General features: G+C 41.6%; 1 protein-coding gene across 1 annotated transcript; it reads right to left on the reverse strand.

The window, feature by feature from the left end:
* Window positions 1-7,862: 7,862 nt before the first annotated feature.
* On the reverse strand, window positions 7,863-12,784 carry LOC136424996 (carboxypeptidase N subunit 2-like). Its single transcript, XM_066413685.1, has 3 exons — window positions 12,682-12,784; window positions 10,680-10,802; window positions 7,863-9,794 (listed from the first exon to the last, which is right to left on the reverse strand). The coding sequence occupies exon 3, from the start codon at window positions 9,775-9,777 to the stop codon at window positions 8,632-8,634; it is 1,146 nt and encodes a 381-aa protein (XP_066269782.1). The 5' UTR covers window positions 9,778-9,794; window positions 10,680-10,802; window positions 12,682-12,784; the 3' UTR covers window positions 7,863-8,631.
* Window positions 12,785-27,699: the final 14,915 nt, after the last annotated feature.

Here is a 27,699-nt window from a genome sequence, read left to right on the forward strand (position 1 = left end):
TGGTGCAATCACAGCTTAATGACAAAAAACAGTTAAAAGGTAAGAGGACGAGACATTCTTGTGCTGCTGTCGGCCCAGCGTCCTTCAGGACGATCAGCAGCAGAACCAGCATCCTCTTCACCAGCATGATGAACCTCTCAAACCGTTTTTCTCCACTACACAAGAGAAAATGTGTCTTTTATGAAACAGACTTGCTTTTGCGAAATGACTTAACTCAACAAAATGAAATTTGCCAATTATTGCTGTCTTTGCTGAATTTCTATTTTGATAAGCATGTTTTCGTATACTAAGAATTGGCGCCAAATGCCTTTGCTGATTTTCATATGACCTTTGACCAGTGTGCATTACCGGGAGTCGACTTAAAAATACGAAAAGATAACTTGGGCCCCCTCCCCCCTGAATGACTAGAGTATGGTTTCGAAGTTACTCAAGTCGACTTCGGGAAAAGGGTACTGGAGTTGCCTAAATATAGGTCAAACAAACCTGGGTCGACTTCACTGTTGTAAAGAAAAACCATCGTCGGAGAGAGTTTATCTTTGAATTACAGAAATTTGAATATGAACAGGAACCTTTGCACTTTTGACAAGAACAATACATGCTCAGTTCAGCTTAATCCCCTATCTCACTGCACCCGCGACACGTTGGCGACCTTTCTTCGTCCTAAATTAATTGTGTTACCCATGACTTTATAAAGGAATACCATGCAAAACGTATAAGTTTTGCTAAAAAAACAACAATAAAACACACAAAGCGTAAAAAAGATTCGTTTTTATCAATGAAATTCGTTGGGCGCTGTTGCGTCACGGTCTGTGCTTTGTCACAAACTGAGCCCAGGCACGGTTTGTGACAGTGCCCGTGTATCCCAAACCGTGCCTGGGGCAAACGCACATTTTGGGATACTCAGGCACTGTCACAAACCGTGCCTGGACAGTGCCCGGGGCTACAACTTCCCGTAGCATTGATTTAGATCGGGCGAGCTGACTGCCTCGTGACGTCGAAGTAACTGGCAAGTGGCCCGATCCTAGTCTAGAGCTCGTTTCCCAGGGTAGAATATATTTAGTCTCACAAATTGTTTTTTTTAGCATCTGCTATAGACACTGTATTTTTGTGCCACTTCAATTCTAAGTCTAAGTTATTCAATTATTTTACAGAGTGAGAATTACGCTGTTCCTCCTTATCCCAGCGCCCCGAAAAAAGCAAAGATGACGGGGGGGGGGGGGCGCTGCTCTAAACAAAAACACGCTGCCTTATATGGAAACGCGGGCGTGAATAGTTACATCACTGTCCCGTCAGTCACAGTGATTGACAGCGCTTCCGGGCACAGTCTGTGACAGTCGGGCTGTGTCAAGTTCTGTGCCTGGAAAAAGGACGGAACGTGACGGGCACGAATCGTGACGCAGCAGGCGCGCTGTCAAATCGCTCAGTCGCAGCGAGGTCGCCAACGTGTCGCGGGTCCAGTGAGATAACAGTTTTACTGCTAGATCAATGGTGTTATCACATGACAGGTGAGGCAAACACAGTCACCTGTCCTTGATACCTTGTTGCCTTTTGGGTTCACCTTTGCCATTTCGAGACACAGGTATTCGACCCAACAACTGTTTCAAACTATTTTAAAACTTAGAATAGACAAATGATGTAGAATTGTTGAGAAACAGTTGAAAGACTCACCACAGCTAGGTGAACTTGGCTCGTCAGTCCAAAAACTTCTGTAAGTGTCGGAAGTCTTCAGGTGGTGAGGACTGGGTGCGGAATTCCAACGTCCGGTTTGGCCGTCACTATCGGTTGTCCTACCTGCGCAATGATTATCAAAAAGCGGAGAGATTAAGACAGGTGTGGATATTTGTTTGTGGCTCGGGAGACAAACCAGACACAGAAAATGGATAAGATGGAAATGAAAAAGGACCAATGTACGAGAAACAAATCTTAACTAAATGCTTTATGACGATAATAGTCAACTACATGCTGGATTCTGATGGTTTATTTAATGATAACACAAGTACATCATTGTAGCTCTGGGGCTAAATAACAGTGTACTGTACAATTAAGGGTTAATGACCCATCCCGAGGTATGTGCGGTGTTATAAGGCCTGGTCATTTGCTCTAACAATCGAATAAAGTCGCCTAGTTACAAGAAAAAGAGCATCATCATCAAAATTCACTGTATCCTAAAACGAAAATCCTATATAGCTCACATGCCCCAGTGTTCAGTTAGGAGTTACCTGTCTATTACTTCAATTGTAAAGAAAGGTAAGCAGTCAATTGAGGTGTAGCATGATGCTTTGTCAAGTAGCTAGTGATAGTGCAATGCGGCTTTGTTACGGCTCGCTTTCTAGCCAAGGACACTGGGTCACTCCTGCTCTTATTGATAAGTGTGTTGGGTTCTACTACGTCAACTGTACAGACTTAGCATGACTTTGTTTACTATAGATTGTGATGATTTATTTGGAAATTGACAGAATTGGGGTTTTCACCAACCTTGACTATTATGTTGAAAAATGTATTTTCTCTTAAATACGATGAGGAAATGGTGCCTGTAAAGAAATCAATATTCATGAAAACCTAAATTTTCACAGCGATAAACATTATAATTAACATCTTACTTAGCAGTGGTTAACTCACACAGGCCAACGCACAGTTAGTACTGATTGCATCCATGATCGCTCTAACAAATAACTACGACCTTTCAGGAATGTTGTGTCGTCAGTAACACAAAAGAACAGATAATTATGAGAGCGAGGACAGGTCATCTGCTTTAGTGAAGACACCTTTTGTTGTTCGTTTGAAGGACACGTCGTCCTCAACTAACCTCCCTATACATGGGACTGTCAGGGCGCGCGCGCAGTGATCGAAGACCCGCACAGTGTCCTCCTCTGGCTTTTCTCGAACCTCTGACACCTAGAGTAAGCTTCATATCAAAGGCCGATTATTACATGATGACGATCACCGGCTAACGGAACCTATTGTTCATTTCGCAAACTCAAAGACCTCTATATCACCTTGATGACATCGCGTTGTCTTATTTGATTATTGCTATAAAATTGCAATTAACACGTTTTGCAGCAGTGGTGAACTCACACAGGCCAGCGCACAGGTAGCACTGATTGCATCTGTGGACGTTCTAACAAAGGACCGCGACCTTCAAGGCATTTGGTCGCATCAGAAATACAAAAGAACAAATACTTATGGAGCGAGGACAGGTCATACGCTTCAGGGAAGACACCTTTGTTGTACGTTTGAAGGACACGAGTGTACATTGTGCTGTCCTCACCTGACCTTCCTATACATGGGGCTGTCAGGGCGCATGCGCAGTGATCGAAGATCCACACAGTGTCCTACTCTAGCTTTTTCAGATCTCCATTTCTCTTTGTGCCCAATCTAACCTCATGCCTATTCATTCTATGATGGCATCTTCCCATCGTCCTTCTATCTTTCAATAATCTAGCGCCCTGCCTAATTGTTTTCAGGTCTGAAGACTTTGCCACTTGTGTTGGTCAAACCAGCTCAGAACTGTTTTCATAGGTTTCGTAGCTTGTTCAATTTTGTTAATCAAGAGCATCCTCATTTTGACGTCGTTGCTGTTGCCATCGATATCAAAAGTCTTATCAGACAGTAATATTCTATCAGGCACCCTTTCTGTGATTATTTTGTTGCATACCTTGTGACTTTGACAGGAATACCCAATTTACGCGGTTTCAGCCTATTTAATCACAACGCATTGTCATAATGACATCATATTACAAGGATACCAAAGCTTCAATATAAGATAACTCAATCTTATTATTGAATTTCAAGTTTCCTTCTCAAATTATGCAATGATAATCACTCTTCCGGACAGATGGATGTCAGATGTTTCAAGCATATTTTGAAACTACAAGATCTCCTAAAATCCATGTAAATCAGCGTGTAAATCAGAACTAGAAATCCTGGGATTTTCATAGATTCATCATTACAAAAGGCGAGTCCAAATTCAGCTGTCACGACATAAATGCCCAATCCCACAGTGTCCTTTATTGTCATTTCTTCGTCACCATTTTGGTGTGACGCAGGGACGAAATTTTTGGCCTGCCAACTGTTCCAACAACTTTTTTATCGGTAAAATGAACTAAAGACACGTCTACTATAATGGCGGACTGTTGATAAACAGTAGGAAGACTTACCAGAATATGGATGGTTGGCAGATCTTGGCTCTTCAGTCTGAGAACTTCTTAAAGAGTCGGGAGCCCGTCTTACAGTCTTCTTCACTGCTGTCTAGTGCATGTGATTTCAGACGTGAGCTCTGACTGCATTGTCGTACATGCCCACAGGTGAAAAACCTGCGGTAATTACCAGAGCAATCAGTCTGCTAAGGCTTCTGTTGTCAGTGACTACAGCAAAGACGTCAATATGACGTCACATGTTGTCACATTCCCTCATCTCCCCTGTCTACAAAGAGATAACCTTTTCACTTGTAAAACGAACAAAAGACACTTCAACTATTCTGTAGGATTTTTGGGAAACAGTAGGAAGACTCCCCAGAGTATGCATGGTTGGCATATCCTTGCTCAGTCTGAAAACTACGCGTAGGGATTCCGTCCTACAGCGTTCTTCACTGCGGTGGAATAGTGGCTGAACTAAGTTTAGATGTGATTTTAGATTACAGCCCACACTGTTAGATTAGATCTGATACTAAGGTAATTACTGTGCTATCCAGGTGAAGCAAATCCGTTGTTTGTGGCGCAGAAACAACCTATGTTTGTAAGAGAGACACTAACACAGACTTCCCAATTTCTTGATGTTGTGTATAATAAGAGATCATCATAGTTTAGTTCATTTTTCTTCACAGATATTGTCCAGACGATTTAAATGAACAATTTAGGCACACGGGGCTGCTTTTGATGCAAGCAAAGAAACGTATTTCAGGCATGATTATAGTTCGCGCAGCCCCGGGGCTCAACTGTCCTTCTCTGGGATGGTTCGTGAAAGATTGGTAGCTACACACTTTTATTTAAGTTTCTTAAAGTTGAAAGAAATTATTTGATAAAGTTCGGAACTCACTCGCCGCTGGAGGTCTTATAAACTAACATAGATCTACCTCTAAAAGTCACCGTACAAAACCAAGATAACAGGTCAATTCTCTCTGTTAGTTCTCTGATCAAGACAACTGTTACAGCAAAATGTGAGGGGCAAGTCCGTGCATTGGTGAAAATACAGTTGTAAGCTTTTCACCAAGGCCTCCGTTTTCTTGATGTATGTAGTATGTAAAGGGCAGACTGTCAAGGGGCCCGACGTCGGCGGTGTTGGTTTGTGACGTCACATTACAGTTACTGGAGATGTGGACGGAACACCCATGCCTAGATGAGGCCACACCAAAGCATTTTTGTCGGCTGCTTTAAAAAGCTAAACGTGAACATGGAATCGAGTCGAGTGGGGGAAATAGTGTAGAGTGCTTTCCGAAGGGCTCGACATTCGGACCTGTTAGGGATTCAAACCCTGGACCTTTAGAGGATGTGTGTAAGAATAACTACTATATTTCTCTAAATGTGAGTTGTTTAAAATAATCAAATGCACCAGTCTCTCATTAACAACGCCGACTTGTAGTTCCCCTTTGAAACCTTTATTCAGCCCGATTTTTCACCACAAAATGTAGTTGTCGGTAATGATAATACACCTTAAATAGGTATAGTTAAGCTTCTTTTCAAAATTTGGAAAATGCAAAATGTAGATACTAGTTTTACTACAGCAAGTCCTTTCACTACAAAATTGTACATATCATACTTACAACTAGCTTTAAAGCAGTAGTTTGAAAAAAACAAGTGTTATTTTTCAACATTGGAAATTTTTCAGCATACGAAATGAAACAAATCTTCATGTTTGATTGTATTCAGAAATCAAAAATTAAATTCAACCCTTTTTATTTTTCTGTTCTCATTTTCTCCCATAAAACAATGAACATAATCCGCTCATCATTCTTTAAGAGCAAAGGAGAATCATCATTCTAATTGAGTTTTAAAAAATCGACCGAAAACTTTTCCATAATTTTTGTTTACATCGTTACTGACAATAACCCCGCTTTTGTAAGAACATTGGAAATTTGGGATACTCAGGGGTTTATCAGCACATAATTGCTAAGTATGTTTGAAATGTTAGGGATAACATGGGGGTGCTCAGGGGTTTATCAGAATGTTACTCCTGCCTTTTGAAGTTGCCCGTATAATGCATTTTTGAGACAGTAAAATAGTATCTGAAGAAATATAACACTTGTTTCAGGATTCGACAATTGTTTTCAAACAGAAAATGCTATAAATTACAATGAGATCAATTGTTAAAAGATACATCCTGTGCTCACAAATTCTTCATTAACAGTTTAACAAACAGTACAGAGATTCTGTATTGCTGTTAAACAATTACTAATCAACATGATGTCATCAGCCTTGATTTATCAAAATGATATAGAATCAAGTTCTGATTAGAGGCAACTGGATATTCTAAAGGTAATTAGTGAAGTAACAGAATACAACTACTACAAGTCGAATGTAAAAAGTAACAAACCAAATTAGTCATTTCACCACGATAATTTTCGTATAGATCATATCGTTAAGATAGCAATAACAAATACTATATTGATGATAATACAACAACTGTATTGCAAATTCAAGGATAAATGCAAGTATACACGGAAAGAACATTATGATGCTAATAAGGTATAGCATACAAAAATGAAATAAACATAAAGGGAAATGAAAGTAATCAACTAGCGCTACTTCTAAACTAAAACAGTTGTTATTGGGTTTGACATCTTTTTTGCATGCAGTGGAATTTGAAATTCCCGACGTTTTCGGTGGAATATGCATTGGGTGGCGTTAGCAGAAAGACAGTTTTTATGTAGGTCGGTGAGATTTCCATATTTTCCAAGCAGAGCTTTTGGTCGGGAGGTAGTAGTGGCCGGGGAGGCAATGTTAAAAAAACCCCGGCCCCTACTACCCCCCGACCAAAACCTCTGCTTGGAGAATAAGATGTCCAAATCTGGGGACACTTTTGTTGATTAGATTAAAAAGTTTGTCTCTTTCGGTGCTGTAATGTGGGCAGGGACAAATAAAGTGCATTTCATCTTCCACAGCTTTTCCTGCACAATATTTACCTATTCTCTCGTTAACAGGTATCTACCTCTTTCTACTTCTAATGTATGTGCGCTTACTCTGAGTTTACATATAGCTGATATTTAGTGTATAGATGATTCTCCATGGCGTACACAGATTTGAGATGCCTATAAAATCTTAGTTCACCAACATCAACAAATTAACTCAACTAATCACTTGGGAACAAAATGAATCAGAGGCGGTGTTTGGCCAATAAAGGGAAAAGGTTTAAATTCGGACTTTTCCACAAAAACAAGCCTACAATACGACAAACTGAGTACTGTAAAATCTTAGTTTACCAACATCAACAGACATGTTGTGGAGAAAGGTTTGAATATACATGTGAGAGCGTCTTTTTCTGAGTCATATGATTATCCAGATCAATGCTGTCCTTACATACGTTTTTGAGACAACAATGCGTCAGCTTGCAGGGGATGTGTATTGGTATTCAGTTGTCTTCGTCTTAACCAGCACTTGACTAGGCGAACTGATATGTCTGTGTCTAGGGACAGTCTACCGAGTTCAGCTTTACATGCCACATTGCTTGCGTTTCGCCGAGGATATTTCAACAGAAACGATTGTGTACATTTTCGATTGGGCAGTTGACATTTGAATCGTGTCTTTTACATCCGTAAAGCATGATTTATTTAATGCAAACATCAAAAATCCGTGATAAAGCTTTCAAGGCTATCCGCGAGTGGATAAGGGATTTGATGTTGAAAACAGCTTTGCGTGAGCTGTTTCTTTACTAGGTTCAGTAAGGACATTTGTGGCACATTTTAACATTTCGTATTAAAAGTATTAGGTCGTTACAAGAGGCTTTACTATTTTTGATTTGGATATTACGTGTCTAATTTCATGTTCGTGTATCACATTGTCTAGCGGGTTGTTAATAGCTAGGTCATCCTTGTACCAACGCTTATGACACCTGTTTTGCAGCTTGAGATACCCGTTTCCAAGCCTGTGTAATCTGCTATAAAGTGTGTTACACCTTTTGTAAAGCTCATGACACCTGTTTTAAAGCTTGTGACACTTGTTTTAAAGCTTGCGACACCTGTTTTAAAGCTCGTGACACCTGTTTTAAAGCTGGGACACCTGTTTTAAAGCTTGCGACACCTGTTTTAAAGCTTGTGACACCTGTTTTAGAGCCTGTGACACCTGTTTTAAAGCTTGTGAAAACTGTTTTGAATCTTGTGACACCTGTTTAAAAGGTTGTGACATCTGTTTAGAGTTTGTTACATCCGTTTGAAATCTGGTGACAGTTTTTTAAAGGTTGTGACACCTGTGCTTAGACCTTGTGACACCTGTTTTAGAGGTTATGAAACCTATACTTAGTGCTTGTGAGACCTGTTTTAGAGCTTGTTTCAAAGTGTTTTGATATGCTTTAGGTGCACGTGTTCCTTAATTGGCGGGGGAATTTGCTCCAACGCGTGCTTTTATTACGACACACCTTCGAAACTGCCTGCGGCATCTACTACAAAACCTGCTGCGACAATTTTCCCTTTTCCAAAACTTTCTATTGAAGCACCTCCAGAAGTTGCTGCAGCTTACTGCAGGTTTGGTGTGGATGCTGGGCCAGCGGAGTGGAGGTCATTGCAGTGGAATGGACAGTTGTGGTCTCTTCACAGATCATATCTCCGGGATTTACATCGTTTAGCAGGCTTTTCCTTGCAAGGTTAGCAGGTCCGGCACATGTGATCCGGCTTTCAAAGTCATGAGACCCGGTCATCAATTGCTTAAAGGGAAGCATCTTGCAGTCACACTGCCAGGGGTTGCCTCTCAAGTGAACATCTGAAAGGGAGGCCAGTACTGGATATAGGCCGGCTGGAAGACTTGACAACTGATTCCGTTCAAGATACAAGATCTTCAGGTTATCAAGTCCCTGAAATATGCCGTCTGACAGACTGGACAAATGATTCCGATCAAGATATAATCGCTCCAGATTACGAAGTCCCTGAAATATGCCGTCTGGAAGACTGGACAACTGATTATCGATAAGATACAAGATCTCCAGGTTACCAAGTCCTTGAAATATGCCGTCTGGAAGACGGGACAACTTAATACCTTTAAGATGTAATACCTTCAGGTAACGAAGTCCCTCAAATATATTTTCAGGGAGACTAGACAATTGGTTATCGTCAAGAACCAACGACTCCAGGTTACAAAGCCCCTTAAATGTGTTTACATGAAGACTAGTTAACTGCTTCCCTCTAAGATCCAAGTGTAACAGTTTACCAAGTCTCTTAAATACGTTTGCTGGAAGACTAGACAACCGATTATCAAAAAGAAACAATTCCTCGAGATATCTGAGTCCTATGAACATATCCGTCGTTATAGTAGTCAACTGATTACTAAAAAGGGCCAGGGAAGTTAATTTTTTCAAGTCCTGAAATGTTCCATCAGAGATTATGGAGATCTGATTTTTGTCAAGGTCTAATGTTTCCAAGTCTCTATACCTTGTAAAATCTGACTGACGTATGGTTGAGATGTCATTGTCCGACAAGTCAAGGCTAGTGATGGTTGTGGGCAGGTCCTGGGGGACGCTGGTGAGGCCTCTGCTGGTGCAGCTACAGGATGATGAACAGCTGCTGCTGCAGGCTGCTGTCGGTCCGGCTTCCTTCAGGACGATCAGCAGCAGAACCAGGAGTCTCTTGTTGAACATCCTTGGTCCCCACGACACTAAAGAATGAATTAGATGAAGTTCAGCACGTTACATGTATGGCATTGTTAACCAATAAAAGGCAAGTGGTGTCTGTAGGCTGGTTCTGAGGAACAATGCTGAGGCCTATGTTGTTGTTATCAAAGCGTAAAAAAACACAAGTAAATAAAATATCAGGGAGGCATTCTTGTGCTGCTGTCGGCCCAGAACCAGCATCCTCTTCACCAGCATGTTGAATCTCTCAAACCGTTTTTTCTCCACTAAACAAGAGAACATGTGTGTCGTATATCAAACAGACATACCTTTTACTCAACAAAATGAAATTTGCCAATCACTGCTGATTTGCTATCATAATTATCATGTTTTCCTGTGCTAGGAATTGGCGCCAAGTGCCTTCACTGATTTCCATATGACCTCTGACCTGAGCATCACCAGGGGTCGACTCTGTGGACTTCAAAATACGAAAAAAGGGACGTGTCCCCAAAATGACTACAGTATGGTTTCGAAGTTGCTCAAGTCGACTTCGGAAAAAGGAGACTGGATTAGCCTTACTTTCGGTTAAACAAACTTGGGTCGACTTCACTATCGTGAAGAAAAAAAATCGTGTGCTTGTCGGAGAGGGTTGATCTTTGAATTACAGAAATATAAATATGACGAGGAATCTTTGCACTTTTGACAAGAAAATGCTGGGTTCTGTTCAGTTCAACTTACTGCTAAACCAATGGTGTTATCACATGATAGGTGAGGCAAACACAGTCACCTATCCTTGATACCTTGTTGCCTTTTGGGTTCACCTTTGCTATTTCGAGACACAAGTATTCTAGCCAACAACTGTTTCAAACTATTTTAAGAACTTAGAATAGACAAATGATGTAGAATTGTTGAGAAAGAGTAGAAAGACTCACCACAGCTAGGAGGTTTGGTTGACCTTGGCTCCTCAGTCCGAGAACTTCTGTAAATGTCGGAAGTCCGTCTTCAGGTGGCGAGGATTGGGTGCGGAATTCCAACGTCCGGTTTGGCCGTCCTACCTGCGCAATGATTATTAAAAAGCGGAGAGATTAAGACAGGTGTGGCTATTTGTTTGTGGCTCGGGAGACAAACTTGACACAGAAAATGGATAATTTGGAAATGAAAAAGGAACAATGTACGAGAAATAAGTCTTAACTAAATGCTTTCTGACGGTAATAGTCAACTTCATGCTGGATTCTGATGAAATGGTTTATTTGATGATAACACACTTAGAAGCTCTGGGGCTAAATAGCAGTGTAATGAAATTACCTACCCCGAGCTCGGTATGTATGGCGTTAAAAGCCCTGGTCATTTGCTATAACTATCAAATACAATTGCCCAGTTACAAGAAAAAGAGCTTAAACACTTGACAAATATCAATACTTTTTGACGCTCATCATCATGATTGACAGTATCCTACCACGAAAATGCTATATAACCAATAGCTCATAAATCCAGTTAGGAGTTACTTATCTATCCCTTCAATTGCAGAGAAAGGTAAGCACAGTCATCCTCAATTGAGGTGAAGCATGATGCTTTTTCAAGTAGCTAGTGGTAGTGCAATGCGGCTTTGCTACAGCTCGCTTTTTAGTCAAGCACGCCGGGTACCCCTACTCTTCTCAATAAGTGTGTTGGGTCCTTTTACGTGAACTGTACAGATTCAATTATCAAAAAGCATGAATTTTTTCATTATAAATTGTAATGATTTAATGGGATATTGACAGAAATTAGGTTTTATCGATCGTTGACCAATATGTTGAAAAATATATTTTCTCTTGATACGTTTATGGAGGTTAGACATCCAGGTAGTAAGATACGCCAGCAATAGTTACTCAGGCAACTGGATAAAAATCGAAACAGTCAGACGTTTCAGACACCATCCGCATTTCGTCAGTGACTAACGATAGGGCTGGGAAACCATGGCAAGTTTTATACCAAAACTTATGTTAATGAGGTTAAGACGATTTAGGATACCTTGACGTAGTTTTCCAAAGAAGATTAGCTCAAGACAAGGTTTATCCTAATAGTTCAATTAGCTACTGTTGTTTTAGTACAGTAATTAAATGTTGTTCGTATTTTCTCTTGAATACGATGAGGAAATGGTGCCTGTGAAGAAATCAATATACATGACAACCTAAATTTTCCCAGCGATAAACATTGTAATTAACATCTTGCTTAGCAGTCGATAACTCACACAGGCCAACGCAGAGGTAGAACTGATTGCATCCATGATAGCTCTAACAAATAACTACGACCTTTCAGGAATGTTGTGTCGTCAGTAGCACAAAGGAACAAATTATGGGATCGAGGACAGGTCATCTGCTTTAGTGAAGACACCTTTGTTGTTCGTTTGAAGGACACGTCTGTACGGCACGTTGTCCTCACCTGACCTCCCTATACATGACGCTGTCAGGGCGCAAGCGCAGCGATCGAAGACTCGCACGGTGTCCTCCCCTAGGTTTCTCTAACCTTCGCTTCTCTTTGTGCCCACGCCTATTTATTCTTTGATGCCATCTTACCATCGTCCTTCTATCTTTTAATTATCTGCATAATTTATTCAAGTTTGAAGACCTTGCCATTTGTGTTGGTCCTACCAGCTCAGTTTCACAGGGTTTCGTATATATAAACCCTTGTACAAGACAGTCAGTGTGTTAATCGGGTCTAGAAATTATGGGCATTGTTTCATCATTACAAAAGGAGCGTCAAACTTCAGCTATCACACCATAAATGCCCAACCTGCAGTATCGTTTGTTGTCATTTCTTCGTCGCCAATTTGGTTCGACGCAGGGACGAAAGTTTTAGCCTGTCAACTGTTCCAACAACTTTTTCACCGGTGAAATGAACTTAAGACACGCCAACTATCATGTAGGACTGTTGATAAACAGACGGATGACTCACCAAGAGTATGGATGGATGGCAGATCTTGGCTCTTCAGTCTGAGGACGTCTTTAAGAGTCGGGAGTCCGTCTTACAATGTTCTGCACTGCTGTCCAGTGATCTTAAATGTGAGCTCAGACTGCCTTTTGTCTCACATGTCCACAGGCTAAAATCCTTTGGTAATTACTGTGCCAACCAGTCTCCTAGGACTTCTGTTGCCATTGGCAACAGCGAAGACGTCACGATGACGTCAGTTATTGACACATCCCCCCATTTGCTCTGTCTATCCACCTTTTCTCTTGTAAAATGAACAAAAGACACGTCAACTATCATGTAGGATTGTTGGGAAACAACAGGAACACTCAAGAGAATATGTTTCTTGGCAGATCTTTGCACTTCAGTCTGAAACCTAAGCGTAGGGAGTCCGTCTAACAGCGTTCTTCACTGCCGCTAAGCTAATGACTTTTAGATTACAGCTCACACTGTTAGATTAGATCTGATAATGAGGTAATCACTGTACCAACCAGGTGAAGCTAATCTGTTGTTTGTGTCGCAGTCATGATCTCAGAAACAACCTGTGCTTGTCAGAGAGAGGCAGTGCTGATATTTCAATTAAACAAAACTTCACAATGAACAGGATAATTTGCACTTAAAAAAGGCTGAGTTCAGTTCAGTTCAGCTACTGTTAAAATGCAGGATTTTTCACCTGATGAGGTGAACAAAACACACCTGTCCTTGAAACCTTGTTGCCCCCAGGGCTCACCTATAGATGCTTTAGAATGTTAAACAAACACTGCGAACCCAGTTCCTGATGTTATTTGGACAAATTACTCTATAGATCAGCATAGTGTTGCTCCTATTCCCTGTTAGAAGTTATCCAGATGATTCGAATCAACAATTTCGGCACACTGAACTGCTTTTGATGAAATAGATATGAATTTCAGGCATGATTATAATTCGTGCAGCCCCGGGGCTCAACTGTCCTTCTCTGGAATGTGTCTTGAAATATTTGTGGTTACAAACATTAATTTTTGTTCCAAGGGATATACTCAACTTTAGACTCGCCTCTATGACAAGGCAATCAATCAATAGTATTATACACTAAGCCATTACATGCGTACTAGAGTTTACCTGCGCAATGGTTTTCCGAAATGTTTTAAATCAATCGTTTTGCTTTAATCTAGTTGCATGGAGCTCGAGTGTAACAAGCCATTGTTCTTATGTGGTTATTTTGTAAAGCTGTCAGTGTTAGTAATCCCCAGTCTACGCGTCAAGGGCGTCACCCAGCGGAATGTAAAGAAACTGCACCACACAGATCGTGTAGACAGTAATGTCGGCTACGGAAACGTGATTCATGGTGACTTTTCAAAACATCGTTTCATTTGGATTCCAATGCCCTATCACATTTCCTGTACAGCACCATGTGACTTACATTACTATTCAGTAAAACATGCAATTCAGACGATCGTCGATGTTATAACTCAGCTGAAATGTTGCCTTCCAAACCCACTAGAGATCCTTAAATACTCGTTGTAAGATAACTTTACAATCGCTCTACGTGGTGCAATGATTTTTCATTCCGCTAGGTGACGCCCTTTCTGCACTCTTGGACATTCCAAATTTGAAATAACACGGAGTTCGTTGTGATTCAGTAACCCTTTGTAGCTAACAAGTAATTTGGTGAACCTTCCGCTTCATCTATCCTGGCACAGACAAACAAACAAACAAAAAACGAACAAACAAACAAACATACAAACAAAAATACCGCCTCTCAGAACTGGGTCCCATCGCTCTTCACGGCTGGGCCGAAATGTCCTTCTGTCATTTTTGTTTGTCTATGCCAGGATAGATGAAGCGGAAGGTTCACCAATTTACTTGTTAGCTACAAAGGGAATTACAATCAGCAATCTCCTCGACCATGCTGGCATGGCCTTCCCTGGAACATCAACACACTGTCACATCTCCTGCTCTAACCCCCCTCCCCCCAGCAGCCCCCCTCCCCCGCACAGCCCCCCTCCTCCCACAGACAGTATGATAGCCCCAGGCTTCTCCAGTAGCGTCTCAGCGATCTCCTCTACCAGGCTGGCATGGCCTTCCCTGGAACAACAACACACTGTCACATCTCCTGCTCTAACCCCCCTCCCCACAGCAGCCCCCTCCCCACAGCAGCCCCCCTCCCCCCCACAAAAAGTATGATAGCCCCAGGCTTCTCCTGTAGCGTCTCAGCGACCTCCTCCACCAGGCTGGCATGGCCTTCCCTGGAACATCAACACACTGTCACATCTCCTGCTCTAACCCCTCTCCCCCCAGCAGCCCCCCTCCCCCCACAGCAGCCCCCTCCCCCGCACAGCAGCCCCCTCCCCCACAGCAGCCCCCCTCCCCCCACAGCAGCCCCCCTCCCCACAGCAGCCCCCCTCCCCCCACAGACAGTATGATAGCCCCAGGCTTCTCCAGTAGCGTCTCAGCGACCTCCTCTACCAGGCTGGCATGGCCTTCCCTGGAACAACAACACACTGTCACATCTCCTGCTCTAACCCCCCTCCCCACAGCAGCCCCCCTCCCCCCACAGCAGCCCCCCTCCCCCCACAGACAGTATGATAGCCCCAGGCTTCTCCAGTAGCGTCTCAGCGACCTCCTCTACCAGGCTGGCATGGCCTTCCCTGGAACAACAACACACTGTCACATCTCCTGCTCTAACCCCCTCCCCACAGCAGTCCCCCTCCCCACAGCAGCCCCCCTCCCCCACAGCAGCCCCCCTCCCCACAGCAGCCCCTTCCCCCACAGCAGCCCCCCTCCCCCACAGCAGTATGATAGCCCCAGGCTATTACAAAAAGCTGCTTTATTCAGCTTTGTTACGACAGAATATAGATATGTGTTCTTAGTTTTAGTAAATGAAGTCATTTCACCACGAAATTGTACATATTATCCTTATAACTATGACGTTTTAACGGAAAAGATTCACAGAAACAAGTGTTATTCTCTAACAGTGAACAGTTATGAATATTAATTATACCAATTCCTAATCAGATGGAAAAATCAAGTAAGTATTCAACCATTTTTAGGTAATTCTCTAACAAAATAGTTTCCCAACCGACCTCCACTTCATCTTAAAACAGCAACAAAAGTCAATTTACTATCATTCACTAGCAAAGGGGAGAATCAAGACACTAACTCATTATATTATTGAGCAAAATCCACAAACTGCCAAAATTTTTTCAGTCTTCATATCATTACTATAGATCACATCACGTTTGTAGGAATAGGGGAAATTCGGGGATATTCAGGGGTTTATCAGGAGAGCATTACTGCTCAGTATGTATGAAAGGTTGGGGGTGTTCAGGGGTTTATCAGGGGTGCATTACTGCTCAGTATGTATGAAAAGTTTGGGGTGCTCAGGGGTTTACCAGAATGTTGCTGCTGCATGGTGACGTTGCTAGCATTGTGTTTTCTTTAGTTCAGCATAATAGTAGAATCAATTCTCAACCACCATTTAGTGTACTGCGCCATGTGACTTACATGGCGATTCAGTCAACCACGTAGTTCAGATCGATAGTCGATGTCATAAGTCAGCTGAATTGTTGCCCTCAAAACCCACCGGAGATCGTTAATACTCGATGTAAAATAGCGTCACAAGCACCCTGCGTGGTGCAATAATTTTTCATTCCGCTAGGTGACGCCCTTTCTGCACTCTTGGACATTCCAAATTTGAAATAACACGGAGTTCGTTGTGATTCAGTAACCCTTTGAAGCTAACAAGTAATTTGGTGAACCTTCCGCTTCATCTATCCTGGCACAGACAAACAAAAATGACAGAAGGACGTTTCGGCCCAGCCGTGAAGAGCGATGGGACCCAGTTCTGAGAGGCGGTATTTATGGTCGTTTGTTTGTTTCTTCGTTTTTCTGTTCTTTGTTTGTTTGTTTGGTTGTTTTCTTGTCTGTAAGCTATACCCAAGTAGCTCAACGGAGGAGAGGTTTTTATTTTTACTTTTAAACGGTTTCCTTCATTCATTCACTCACTCACTCACTCACTCACTCACTCACTTACTCACTCACTCACACTCACTCACACTCACTCACTCACTCACTCACTCACTCACACTCACTCACTCACTCACTCACATTCACTCACTCACTCACTCACTCACTCTCTCACTCACTCACTCACTCACTCACTCACACTCACTCACTCACTCACTCACTCACTCACACTCACTCACTCACTCACTCACACTCACTCACTCACTCACTCACTCACTCACACTCACTCACTCAGTCCCTCACACTCACTCACTCACACTTACACTCACTCACTCACACTCACTCACTCACTATCTGGTTTATCGTCCTTTGTAAAATACTTTAGTATATATGTATACACTTTCCAGTTATCTGCAATCGTTGAGGTCCTACAACTGTTACTGTTTAATCATGTCGGGTAAACTAGTCCTCAGACCAACCGACACAACTGCACCACGATCATCCTTCATTAACAACGCTGGAGCCGCAGGAGTTTTGTTCCCCTTTGGAACTTTTATTCAGTCCGTTTTTTCACCAAAAAAATACAGTAGTTGTCAATAGTTATCAGTAATCTTCAAAGCTCCCTTAATTCAGCTTTGTTACAACAAAATATGGATATTTGTTCTTAGCTTTAGTTAAGAAAGTCATTTCACCACAAAATTGTTCATATTATCCTTATAACTATGACGTTTTAACGGGAAATGATCACAGAAACAAGTGTTAATCTCTAACAGTGAACAGTTATGAATATTAATTATACCAATTCCTAATCAGATGGAAAAATCAAGTAACTATTCAACCATTTTGGTAATTCTCTAACAAAATAGCTATAGTTTCCCAACCGGCCTCCACTTCCCCTTACAACAGCAACAAAAGTCAATTTACTAATATTCACTGGCAATGGAGAATCAAGACACTAACTCATTATATTATTGAGGAAAATCCACAAACTGCCAAAATTTTTTCGTTCTTCATATCATTACTATAGATCACATCACGTTTGTAGGAATAGGGGGAATTCGGGGATATTCAGGAGTATATCAGGAGAGCATTACTGCTCAGTATGTATGAAAGGTTGGGGGTGTTCAGGGGTTTATCAGGGGTGCATTACTTCTCAGTATGTATGAAAGGTTGGGGATGCCCAGGGGTTCACCAGGGGAGCATTACTGCTCAGTATGTATGGAACGTTGGGGGTGCTCAGGGGTTTACCAGAATGTTGCTGCTGCCTGGTGACGTTGCTAATATTGTGTTTTCTTTAGTTCAGCATAATAGTATCTTACATTATAGATATAACACTTGTTTCTGGGGTATACAATTGTTTTAAACAGAAGATGCTATTATAATGATTATGATATCAAATGTTAAAAGATATATCCTTTGATCACAAAGTCGTTTGTAAAAATTAATAGTTAATCTCTTATTATGTATGGAAGTTAAACAATTACTAATCAACATAATGTTAAATCTCACCACCCTTAAGGTATTATCATATCATAATGATAGAGAATAAAATTGTGACTAAAATCACCCTAAAGATATTGCAAGGTAATTAGTAAAGCTGTAACAGAATACAACTACTACAAAATGTAAAAAGTATTAAAGCAATTAGTCCTTTCACCATAATAATTCTACCCTTAAGATAGTAATTACAATATTGATGATGATGAGTATCCTAATAATACAAATATTCTTCAAAAGAATCCTTATTATCATATATCTGGTTAACAAAAATCTTAATTAGTTATATGTGAGATGGAAGAAAATACATTCTTGCGACCAAACTTTGTACATCAGTGCTCTCATAAACATCCTGCATTCTACATTCTTCCATCGTTATTCAGTCATTTTAAACAGTTTCTAAATTCTCTCTCTGTTACCGTCTCAGCATGATGTATATCAAAATAAGTGTTCCCATTCATTCATTAATAAGTAGAACGAGTGCTAGTAATCATTCTAGATTATGGGAGTAGGGGTTTCATTGATATTAATGTAGGACATTCACACTTGAGGGACTGAGAATTACAGTGCACATCATGAAGGCAGTCTCACTGCCATTTTGATCAATGATAATATTAATCTCTGGAACTCTTGCAACATCTTAGTAGCTACTTTCACATAACTGTTTTCATAACTAAGGGACTATGGACCTACTTTTAGGTACTGAACCCTAGTCATTAATGTATCCCTGTTGTGAAACTGTAGTAATGGTTTTTACATGGCTGTGTTCATATTTGTGGGACTCTGGTCTGGACCAAATTTTATCTATTGATCCTCCATAGCCTTTCGTTCATCCATGATAACAAGTGGATCTGTTGCAGCATCTTTAGCAGCCGTATTGACTCACATGGATGTTCTCATATTTGTGGGACTGTGAAACAACTTTGTAATATACACGATAGTCTGTGAACCAGCTGCTTTAATTCGATATTTTCATACTTGTGGAACTGTGGGATCTGGCTCTGTGGACCAAACTGTTCTTTCGAAGACTTCTCATTCTAGTACGAGATAAACGTTGGACAGACTACAACCCCATTGTCTTGAGAAACAGCAAATTGTGGGACAGAGGATAACCTTTTTTATTTACTGACTCATTGGTGTACATGAAAATCAGCGGGACTTCTCCCGAATCAGCTATCATGGCATTTCTCATAAAACATAAAGTACTTGTGGGACTGAGAGCCATCTGAAGCCTTTTGTGTCAATTTTTAGATACAGGAAGTCATAACTAAAGCTACATGTAACTACAGTTTAGATCAGGCCCCCTCTAAACCTACATGTACCTAGTACATGTTTGTGTAGGCACCTTTAAACCTTTGTGTAACTACAGTCTTGGGCAGGCACCTCTAAACCTACATGTACCTACAGTTTGTTTAGGCACCTTTAAACCTACATGTACCTACAGTTTTGGGCAGGGACCTCTAAACCTACATGTACCTACAGTTTTGGGGAGGCACTTCTAAACTTGAATGTACCTACAGTTTAGGGTAAGCACCTCTAAACCTACATGTACCTACAGTTTGGGCAGGCACCTCTAAACTTGAATGTACCTACAGTTTTGGGCAGGAACCTCTAAACCTACATGTACCTACAGTTTTAGCCTCTAAACCTACACGTACCTACAGTTTTGGGCAGGCACCTCTAAACCTACATGTACCTACAGTTTTGGGCAGGCACCTCTAAACCTACATGTACCTACAGTTTTGGGGCAGGCACCTCTAAACCTACATGTACCTACAGTTTTGGGCAGGCACCTCTAAACCTACATGTACCTACAGTTTTGGGCAGGCACCTCTAAACCTACATGTACCTACAATTTTGGGCAGGCACCTCTAAACCTACATGTACCTACAGTTTTCGGCAGGCACCTCTAAACCTACATGTACCTACAGTTTTGGGCAGGCACCTTTAAATCTACATGTGCCCACAGTTTTGGGCAGGCACCTCTAGACCTACATGTACCTACAGTTTTTAGGCATCATTATGAAAGCTTGTACCATCTGTTTCAGAGCCTGCAACACCTGTTTTAAAAGCTTATGATGCCTATCTTAAAGCTTTTGACACCTGTTTCAAAGCATGTTGCAAGAAATGTATTTAGGAACACTTCTTGAATTCGCGAAGACATGTGCCCCAACGTGTGCTTTTATCCGGACAAACCTTCCGAAACTTTCTGCGGCATTTACTGCAAGACTTGCTGCGGCAACTTGCCCTTTTCCAAAACTTTTTGTTTACACAATTCTTCCAAAATTTCGATAAGGTGCTACAAGTTGTCGCAGGTTTGGGGGTAGATTCTGGCGCCTGGGTCGAGGTCATTGCAGTAGAGGGGACAGTTGTGGTCTCTTCACATATCATATCTTCAGGATTTACATCGTTTAGCAGGCTTTTTCCTGTAAGGTTAGCAGGTCTATCTGGTCCGGCACATGTGATCTGGTTTTCAAAGTCATGAGAACCCGTCATCAATAGCTTAAAGGGTAGCATCTTGCAGTCGCAGTGCCAGGGATTATCACTAAGGTCAACCCAATCCGACACCGATGTGAGTGCTGGAAATATGCTAGCTGGCAGACTTGACAACTGATTCTGAGAAAGATACACTTCCGACAGGATATTCAGTCCCTCAAATATGTCAGAAGGCAGACTGGACAACTGATTCCCATCAAGATACAAGTAATAAAGGGCAGCAAGCCCATCAAATATGCCAGCTGGCAGACTTGACAACTGATTCTGAGAAAGATTAATTTCCTCCACGATATTCAGTCCCTCAAATATATCAGAGGGCAGACTGGACAACTGATTCTCATCAAGATACAAGTAATAAAGGGTACCAAGCCCCTCAAATATGCCATCTGGCAGACTTGACATCTGATTCTGAGAAAGATAGACTTCCTCTAGGTTATTCAATCCCTCAAATATGCCGGCTGGCAGACTTGACAACTGATTCTCAGAAATATCCAACTCCTCCAGGCTACCAAGTCCCTCAAATATGGTTTCAGGGAGACTAGACAGCTGATTCTTGTCAAGAACCAATTCTGTCAGGCTGCCAAGCCCCGCAAAAGTGGTTGCAGGGAGGCTAGACAAATGATTCTCGTCAAGATTCAATTCCTCCAAGCTACCCAGATCCTGAAATATGTAGGCTGGAAGACTAGACAACTGATTCCGGTCAAGAGTCAAGTACCTTAGGTTATTAAGTCCCTGAAATATGCCAGCTGGAAGACTCAATAACTGATTCCGGTCGAGATACAAACCCCCTAGGTTACCAAGTCCCTGAAATATGCCAGCTGGAAGAGTCAAGAACTCATTGTCATATAGATACAATGCCTCCAGGGTACTAATTCCTACGAATATGTCAGCTGGAAGACTACTAGTAGACAACTGATTTCGGGAAAGAATCAACCTTTTTAGGTTTCCAAGTTCCACAAATAAGTCAGCTGGAGGACTGGATAACTGACTATCGTGAAGGGATAAGTGTTCCAGGTGACCGAGACCCACAAATGCATCAGCTGTTAGATTGTTCAACTGATTACCATCAAGCCTCAGGTAAATTAAGCTGGTCAAGTCCTGAAATGTTCCATTATTGATTATGGAGATAGGACTGTTTCGAAGGTTTAATGTGTCCAAGCTTCCATACCTCGTGAAATCAGCCTGACTTAAGGTTGTGATGCCAGTGTCCCACAGGTCAAGGGTAGTGATGGTTGTAGGCAGGTCCTGTGGGATACTGGTGAGGTCACTTCCCGAGCAGCGACATACTGTTGATGAACAGCTGCTGCTGCAGGTTTGCGCTGGCGCCGCTGCTGTCGGTCCGGCTTCCTTCAGGACGATCAGCAGCAGAACCAGCATCCTCTTCTTCACCAGCATGTTGAACTCCTTGAGTCTTCTTTTCTCCACGATACAAAAGAAGATGTGTCGTTTATCAGACGGACATATTTGTTTTGCAGGAAATTACTCAGCAAAATGAAAATGGCCAATTATTCCTGATTTACTATAATGATTATCTAATTTTGGTATTTGGTGGGATGGGCGGGAATATCAGCATTAGATTGTACATTAAAGTTTGTACTTTCTGATTGGCTTGATTTTCTATTACTTCATATAGAAAGTCGCTTTCTTCGGAAATGACTAAGAGTAGTTATTGCTATACTGCTCTAAATTGTTTTTTGGTAGCCTCTATTCGCCTCACATTGGTTGTTAGGTTCTAAGCAGTATTCGGCTCTTTTTGCATTGACCAAGCATATATCAGATCCGTTAATGAATTCGTTTTAAGTACAAGACAACACCTCCTACAGATGCCTGTAATATGTCCACATACAAACCTACACACATTCACACACACACACACATCCACATATCCACACACACACACACACACACACACACACACACACACACACACACACACACACACATACACACACACACACTACATACATGAGTAAATACACCGTGCATACAAACACTACCAAAAACATAACCTTCTTGTACAAGGTAAAAAGCTGGCCACAACTTATGAGACTTTATATGAGCCAAAGATCTACCTGCCACACAAAAAAACATTATGCCCATAGCATGTCCAGAACACAAGCAGATACCAAACCTTAAATTTCTGCTAAACTGTTCAGGTACAAGGCTGAACAAATAGACAAGTAACTCCTTATTGAACACTGGGGCATGTGAGCTGTTGATACATAGGATTCTAGACTTTCGTAAGATACAGTCAAGTTTATCTTTTTTATAATTATGTTATATTTGCCCAGTGATAGATTGTGGACATGTAGTTGAAAATTTACAAAACTGTTTTGTTTTACCAACCTTGACTCTTATGTTGAAGAAAGGCGCGGATCACTTAAACCAGCCAAAGACGGGGAAATAGTGTCTGCAAAGTAAAAAGAAACTTCGTGTAATTCCAAGAGTTGATTAAGAAGTGTCACAATGTTAAAGCACAGATCAGTTGCAAATATTTAACTTAAAAAGCAGACAAATTGCAGTCCTTTGACTTCTGACTACTGACGCAAAGATTGGAACCGTCTGTTTGCACTGACATATAATTCAGACAAGGCACAGCAGAAACATATTTCATTGACCGCTGACTAAACAATCCAGCACATTTCGGACTATGTATACGCTGCGCACTACCCGCCTTATATTTTCTTCAACAAGGGGGGGGGGGCATGATGCTTAGAAGTAAGTTCTAACATTGAGCTCCAAAGTTTGACTTGTAATGGATATCGCGTACTTTCAAAAGGACGTACTTCTGGGCAGTACTCAATCCAGGATAACAAAATTCTTTGTACAAAATTCATGGTAAGTCATTGGATAACAGAATTATTTGTACAAAATTCAAGTGTTTTGTTCAACCCGACATTTCGGTAACCGTCTGTCACCTTCTTTGGGTCAATGCAAAAAACAATATGATACTCATTAAACCCGTTCAGACCCTACCCATGTATTCCCTATGCGTAAACATACATCATTAATCGTTGATATTTTTGGCATAAATGAGGGTGGTTAAGCACAATAAGAAGGCCAATTGTTGTTAAGATATAAAAGAACACATAGCAAGACGAATTTTTCTTAACCCCCATGACATTCTTTTCATAATCTAACTTTTGTCAGGCCTTGTTAGGAACACTGCATTAGGCCATAGGCTGAGGTTGTTTGATTTGATTGATCAGAAAATAGAGGGTCACATGGGGAATTCGGTAGAATACTGAATACTTTTTGATGCGCACGGTACTAGTGGGTACTTTATCGTATACTGTAAAAAATATCCATTTTTACTTCCTAAGATTATCATCTATTGGAAAATAACTCCCCCTCTGGGGTTTAGGACTCCTTTAAGCTGCAGCTAGGTAGGTGTCGCTGCTACATAGTTAACAATATCTGATATGTATAAGTGACGATACTGTACGTTTCGAACCTCATCCTTCCCATTGCAACAGCGACACCTTTAAGCTGCACTGCGTCACAAAACCAGTCAGTATTACGTAAACGTAGGCTTGAATAAAACACCTTTTGTGTACAATGACTCTATCATCCAGTGACTTAGTAATTTCTAAAAAAACGTCTCTTTGCCAAAACGTTTCAACAAGATGTACGAGACTGCTTGTCTCTAAAACAGGGCCATTTTTTGCCATGAACAACCTGAAGTTTCCCCCAGCTGTAAACGTTGTATTTAAGTTTTTATGTAACGGCAGTTACATCACTCAAGTCAACGCACATGTAACATCTGAGAGCTTTCTAATGAAGGGCCTCGACCTTTAAGGACTGTTGTCGCTAAAGCTATAAAAAAGACCAGATAATTGTAGAGTGAGGACAGATCTTACGCTTCAGGGAAGACGCCTTTGTTGCACGTTTGAAGGACACGGGTGTACGGCACGTTGTCCTCACATAACCTTCCTATAAAAGGGGCTGTCAGGGCGCATGCGCAGTGATCAAAGGCCCGCACAGTGTCCTCCTCCAGTTTTCTCTGACCTTCCGTTCTGTTTGTGCCCTGCTAACCTCGTTTCTATCAATTCTTTGATGCCATCTTCCCATCTTCCCTCTATCTTTTAATAATCCAGCGCCCTGTATAATTACTCCGGGAAGGAGGATGACCTCCTTCTGGGAGTATTGGGAATGCATTTGTTTGCGCGTTCGCAGCTATAACTCACGATCCCGTCGTCGCATTGGTGTGTAACTTTGCATATCGTTTGCCTGGTTCGGCGTGGTGATGCACAATAGCTTTGTTACACCATAACTACTTTAAACGTCAATCCAATATCGTAATTGCACCCCTATAATTAATGCTATGTCCCACTGCCCTGCCATAGGGACCATGTTATAATCCGTTATGCATGACTGGAATACTTCAGGCAGATACGGGGTATAAATCTTCCTTACTTGCTGTGATCGTATAGTCACTGTTAAATTGAAAAATAGACAACGTGCATCACCACACGCAACCTAGCAAACGATATACCAAGTTACATACCAATGCGGCAACGGAAATTGTGAGTTTTAGCTGCGAACATGTGCCGAGTGAGCTCCAGTCTGTGTATTAAGTATGCCGTGTCCCTCGCAACTCGCATACAGTATGTGCGCACGGGACGGACGATGCATTTTTACGCACAGTGTGAAAATGGCAAATCTCTGGACCTTCAAACTTACCACACTTGTAGTTTATAATACGGAGGCTGTGACAATGTAAAAAGTTTACGCAGGGGATGAAAGATTGTTGAGAAATATCTCTCAGAAAAGTGCGCGCGCCAGTGTCACTTCCGGGTGGTTAGATCCGGTGACCTTTGACCTTCGTGAAATGTTACGATAATATAAATTAGCCTTTTTTATTGCAAATAGCTTGATATAGATCAGGCCGGCCTGCAATAAATTGTGGAAAGAGGATTTTCTGCATATTTGTGATTTCTGATACGTCTTAGTTGTAAGGCTGAATGGTTCGTTGATAATTGAAAAGGGGCCATCTAGATCTAACTTTGTGACTTTTCCCGGAATTTCTAGATCCCATCTGTGCCATGCTGTAAAAACATACTTTTCAGCAGGTTGACCACTCCTGTATTGAAAGAAAAAGATAAACAAACACTTTTTCTTTACTTGCTCTAAAACACTACTTGGACTGAGCAGAGATGCAATTTGTGTGGGTCAATACTTGACTAATGTACATACTATAAATACTTCACGGAGAATTGTGTCCTACGGACTCTTGTTGCTGTTAGGTTTGAAGACTGAAGAGTCTGATCATAAAATGATGTCATAAGGACACCAAAGTTTCAATTTTATCAGTGAATTTCAAGTTTCCTTCTCAAACCTCACAATTCATGCGAGCGTCGGCCGACTTTGTAGATCGCCCGAAGCTCTCCGAATTTCAAAATCGCCCGAGCGTCGATCGTATTTTCCAATGAAAATCTCGGGCGACGTCCGTCGAAGACTAAAAACTAAAAATCCCCCATGAGATGGTACCATGCCATCTCTTGGACATGGACGAAGTCAGTATCGACTAATCTGGTGAAAGGCCAATATTTGGATCAACTTTTATTTCTAGAAATTGCCCGAAGCCCGCGTAATAGACAGGACGTCGGTCGTACTTCGGCCGAAAATGCACATTTGAAGCTCGCCGACACGTCGGCCGAGCTGAATTTCTCATTTGTGACGCCGGCTTAAGGACTGCGACCCTTTCCGGTAGCGTGCATGTCGGGTGAGCGACACAGTCGGGATCGAACCCGGGGCCTCTAGTTCCAGAGGGAGGGCCGCTAACCACCGAACTAAGCACGCTACCTTTTTAAAAGGAGAGTCAAATGCAGCTGCCAAACATTGAATGCCCAATCCTACAGTGTCATTTGGTGTCATTTCTTCGTCGCCATTTTGATGTGACGCAGGAATGAACATTTTGTCCTGCCAACTGTTCCGACAACTTTTTCACCGGTAAAACAAACTAAAAACACGTCAAATATCATGGTGAGAAACAGCAGGAAGACTCACCAGAGTGTGGATGGGTGGCAGATCTTGGCTGTTCAGTCTGAGAACTGCTGTAAGTGTGGGGAGCCCGTCTTACAGTGTTCTTCACTGCTGTCCAGTAGTGGTTGAACTGCCGACTTTTTTAACTGCCGATTATAGATTAGAGCTCACACTGTGTTAATCACTGTAACAACCAGGTGAAGCTAATCTGTTGTTTGTGTCGCAGTCATGATCTCAGAAACAACCTGTGTTTGTCAGAGAAAGATGATCTTTGAATCAAACAGAACTCAACTATTTCCATTTAAGAAAAGCAGATTCAGTTCAGTTCAGCTACTGCAACATTGCTGGTGTTCTCACCTGATAAGGTGAACAAAAATACAGCTGTCCTTGAAACCTTGTTAACCGTGTGTTTAATGTGTTGGAATACGTTAAATAATATCTAGACAGTGAAATAAAGGTTAGAAGCTGTTCAAAACAGTTACTTCTCTCAGATTGTTACAAAGGTTTCAAAAATATTAGAACAAAAAGCAACAATTACGCGTACGGTACTATAAAAGTGACTCTAGTTCCAACGAACGATTATAACATTCAAATCTTTCAGTCACTTCACCCAACTCAAGATGAGAAAATATTTCCTGCAAAGAAAGCATTATACATGCCCAACCTACGTTTACCATTGATGCTATGAACGTCGTAACTAACATGTTATGCAGCAGAGGTGAATTCACTCAGGCCAGTGCACAGGTAGGACTGATTATATCTGTGAACGTTCTAACAAAGGGCCGCGACCTTCAAGGCCTCTGGTCGCTCCAGTAACTCAACAGAAGAGATTATAGAGCGCGGACAGATCATACGCTTTAGTGAAGATACATTTGTTATACGTGTACGGACATTGCCCTCTATCAAGGGGAGGGACCACCAAATGAGTTGCGCAGTAGGGTGCACCTCGATTTTTTTTTACATATCTTTAAAATGATTTTTTTCCTGGGCAAATTATGCTCAGAAAGGTCCAGTTTTCTGCTAGGGAGGACAGAAGAATGTGTATTTTAAAAATCTTCCCAAAATATGTGACCTTTGGCATGT

The sequence above is a fragment of the Branchiostoma lanceolatum genome, chromosome 1 (genome assembly GCF_035083965.1).
Source record: "Branchiostoma lanceolatum isolate klBraLanc5 chromosome 1, klBraLanc5.hap2, whole genome shotgun sequence".
Classification (NCBI taxonomy): domain Eukaryota; kingdom Metazoa; phylum Chordata; class Leptocardii; order Amphioxiformes; family Branchiostomatidae; genus Branchiostoma; species Branchiostoma lanceolatum.

Coding starts and splice junctions, on each gene's coding strand:
- LOC136424996 (XM_066413685.1), bottom strand. CDS start 9,777: ATGTTCAACAAGAGACTCCTGGTTCTGCTGCTGATCGTCCTGAAGGAA.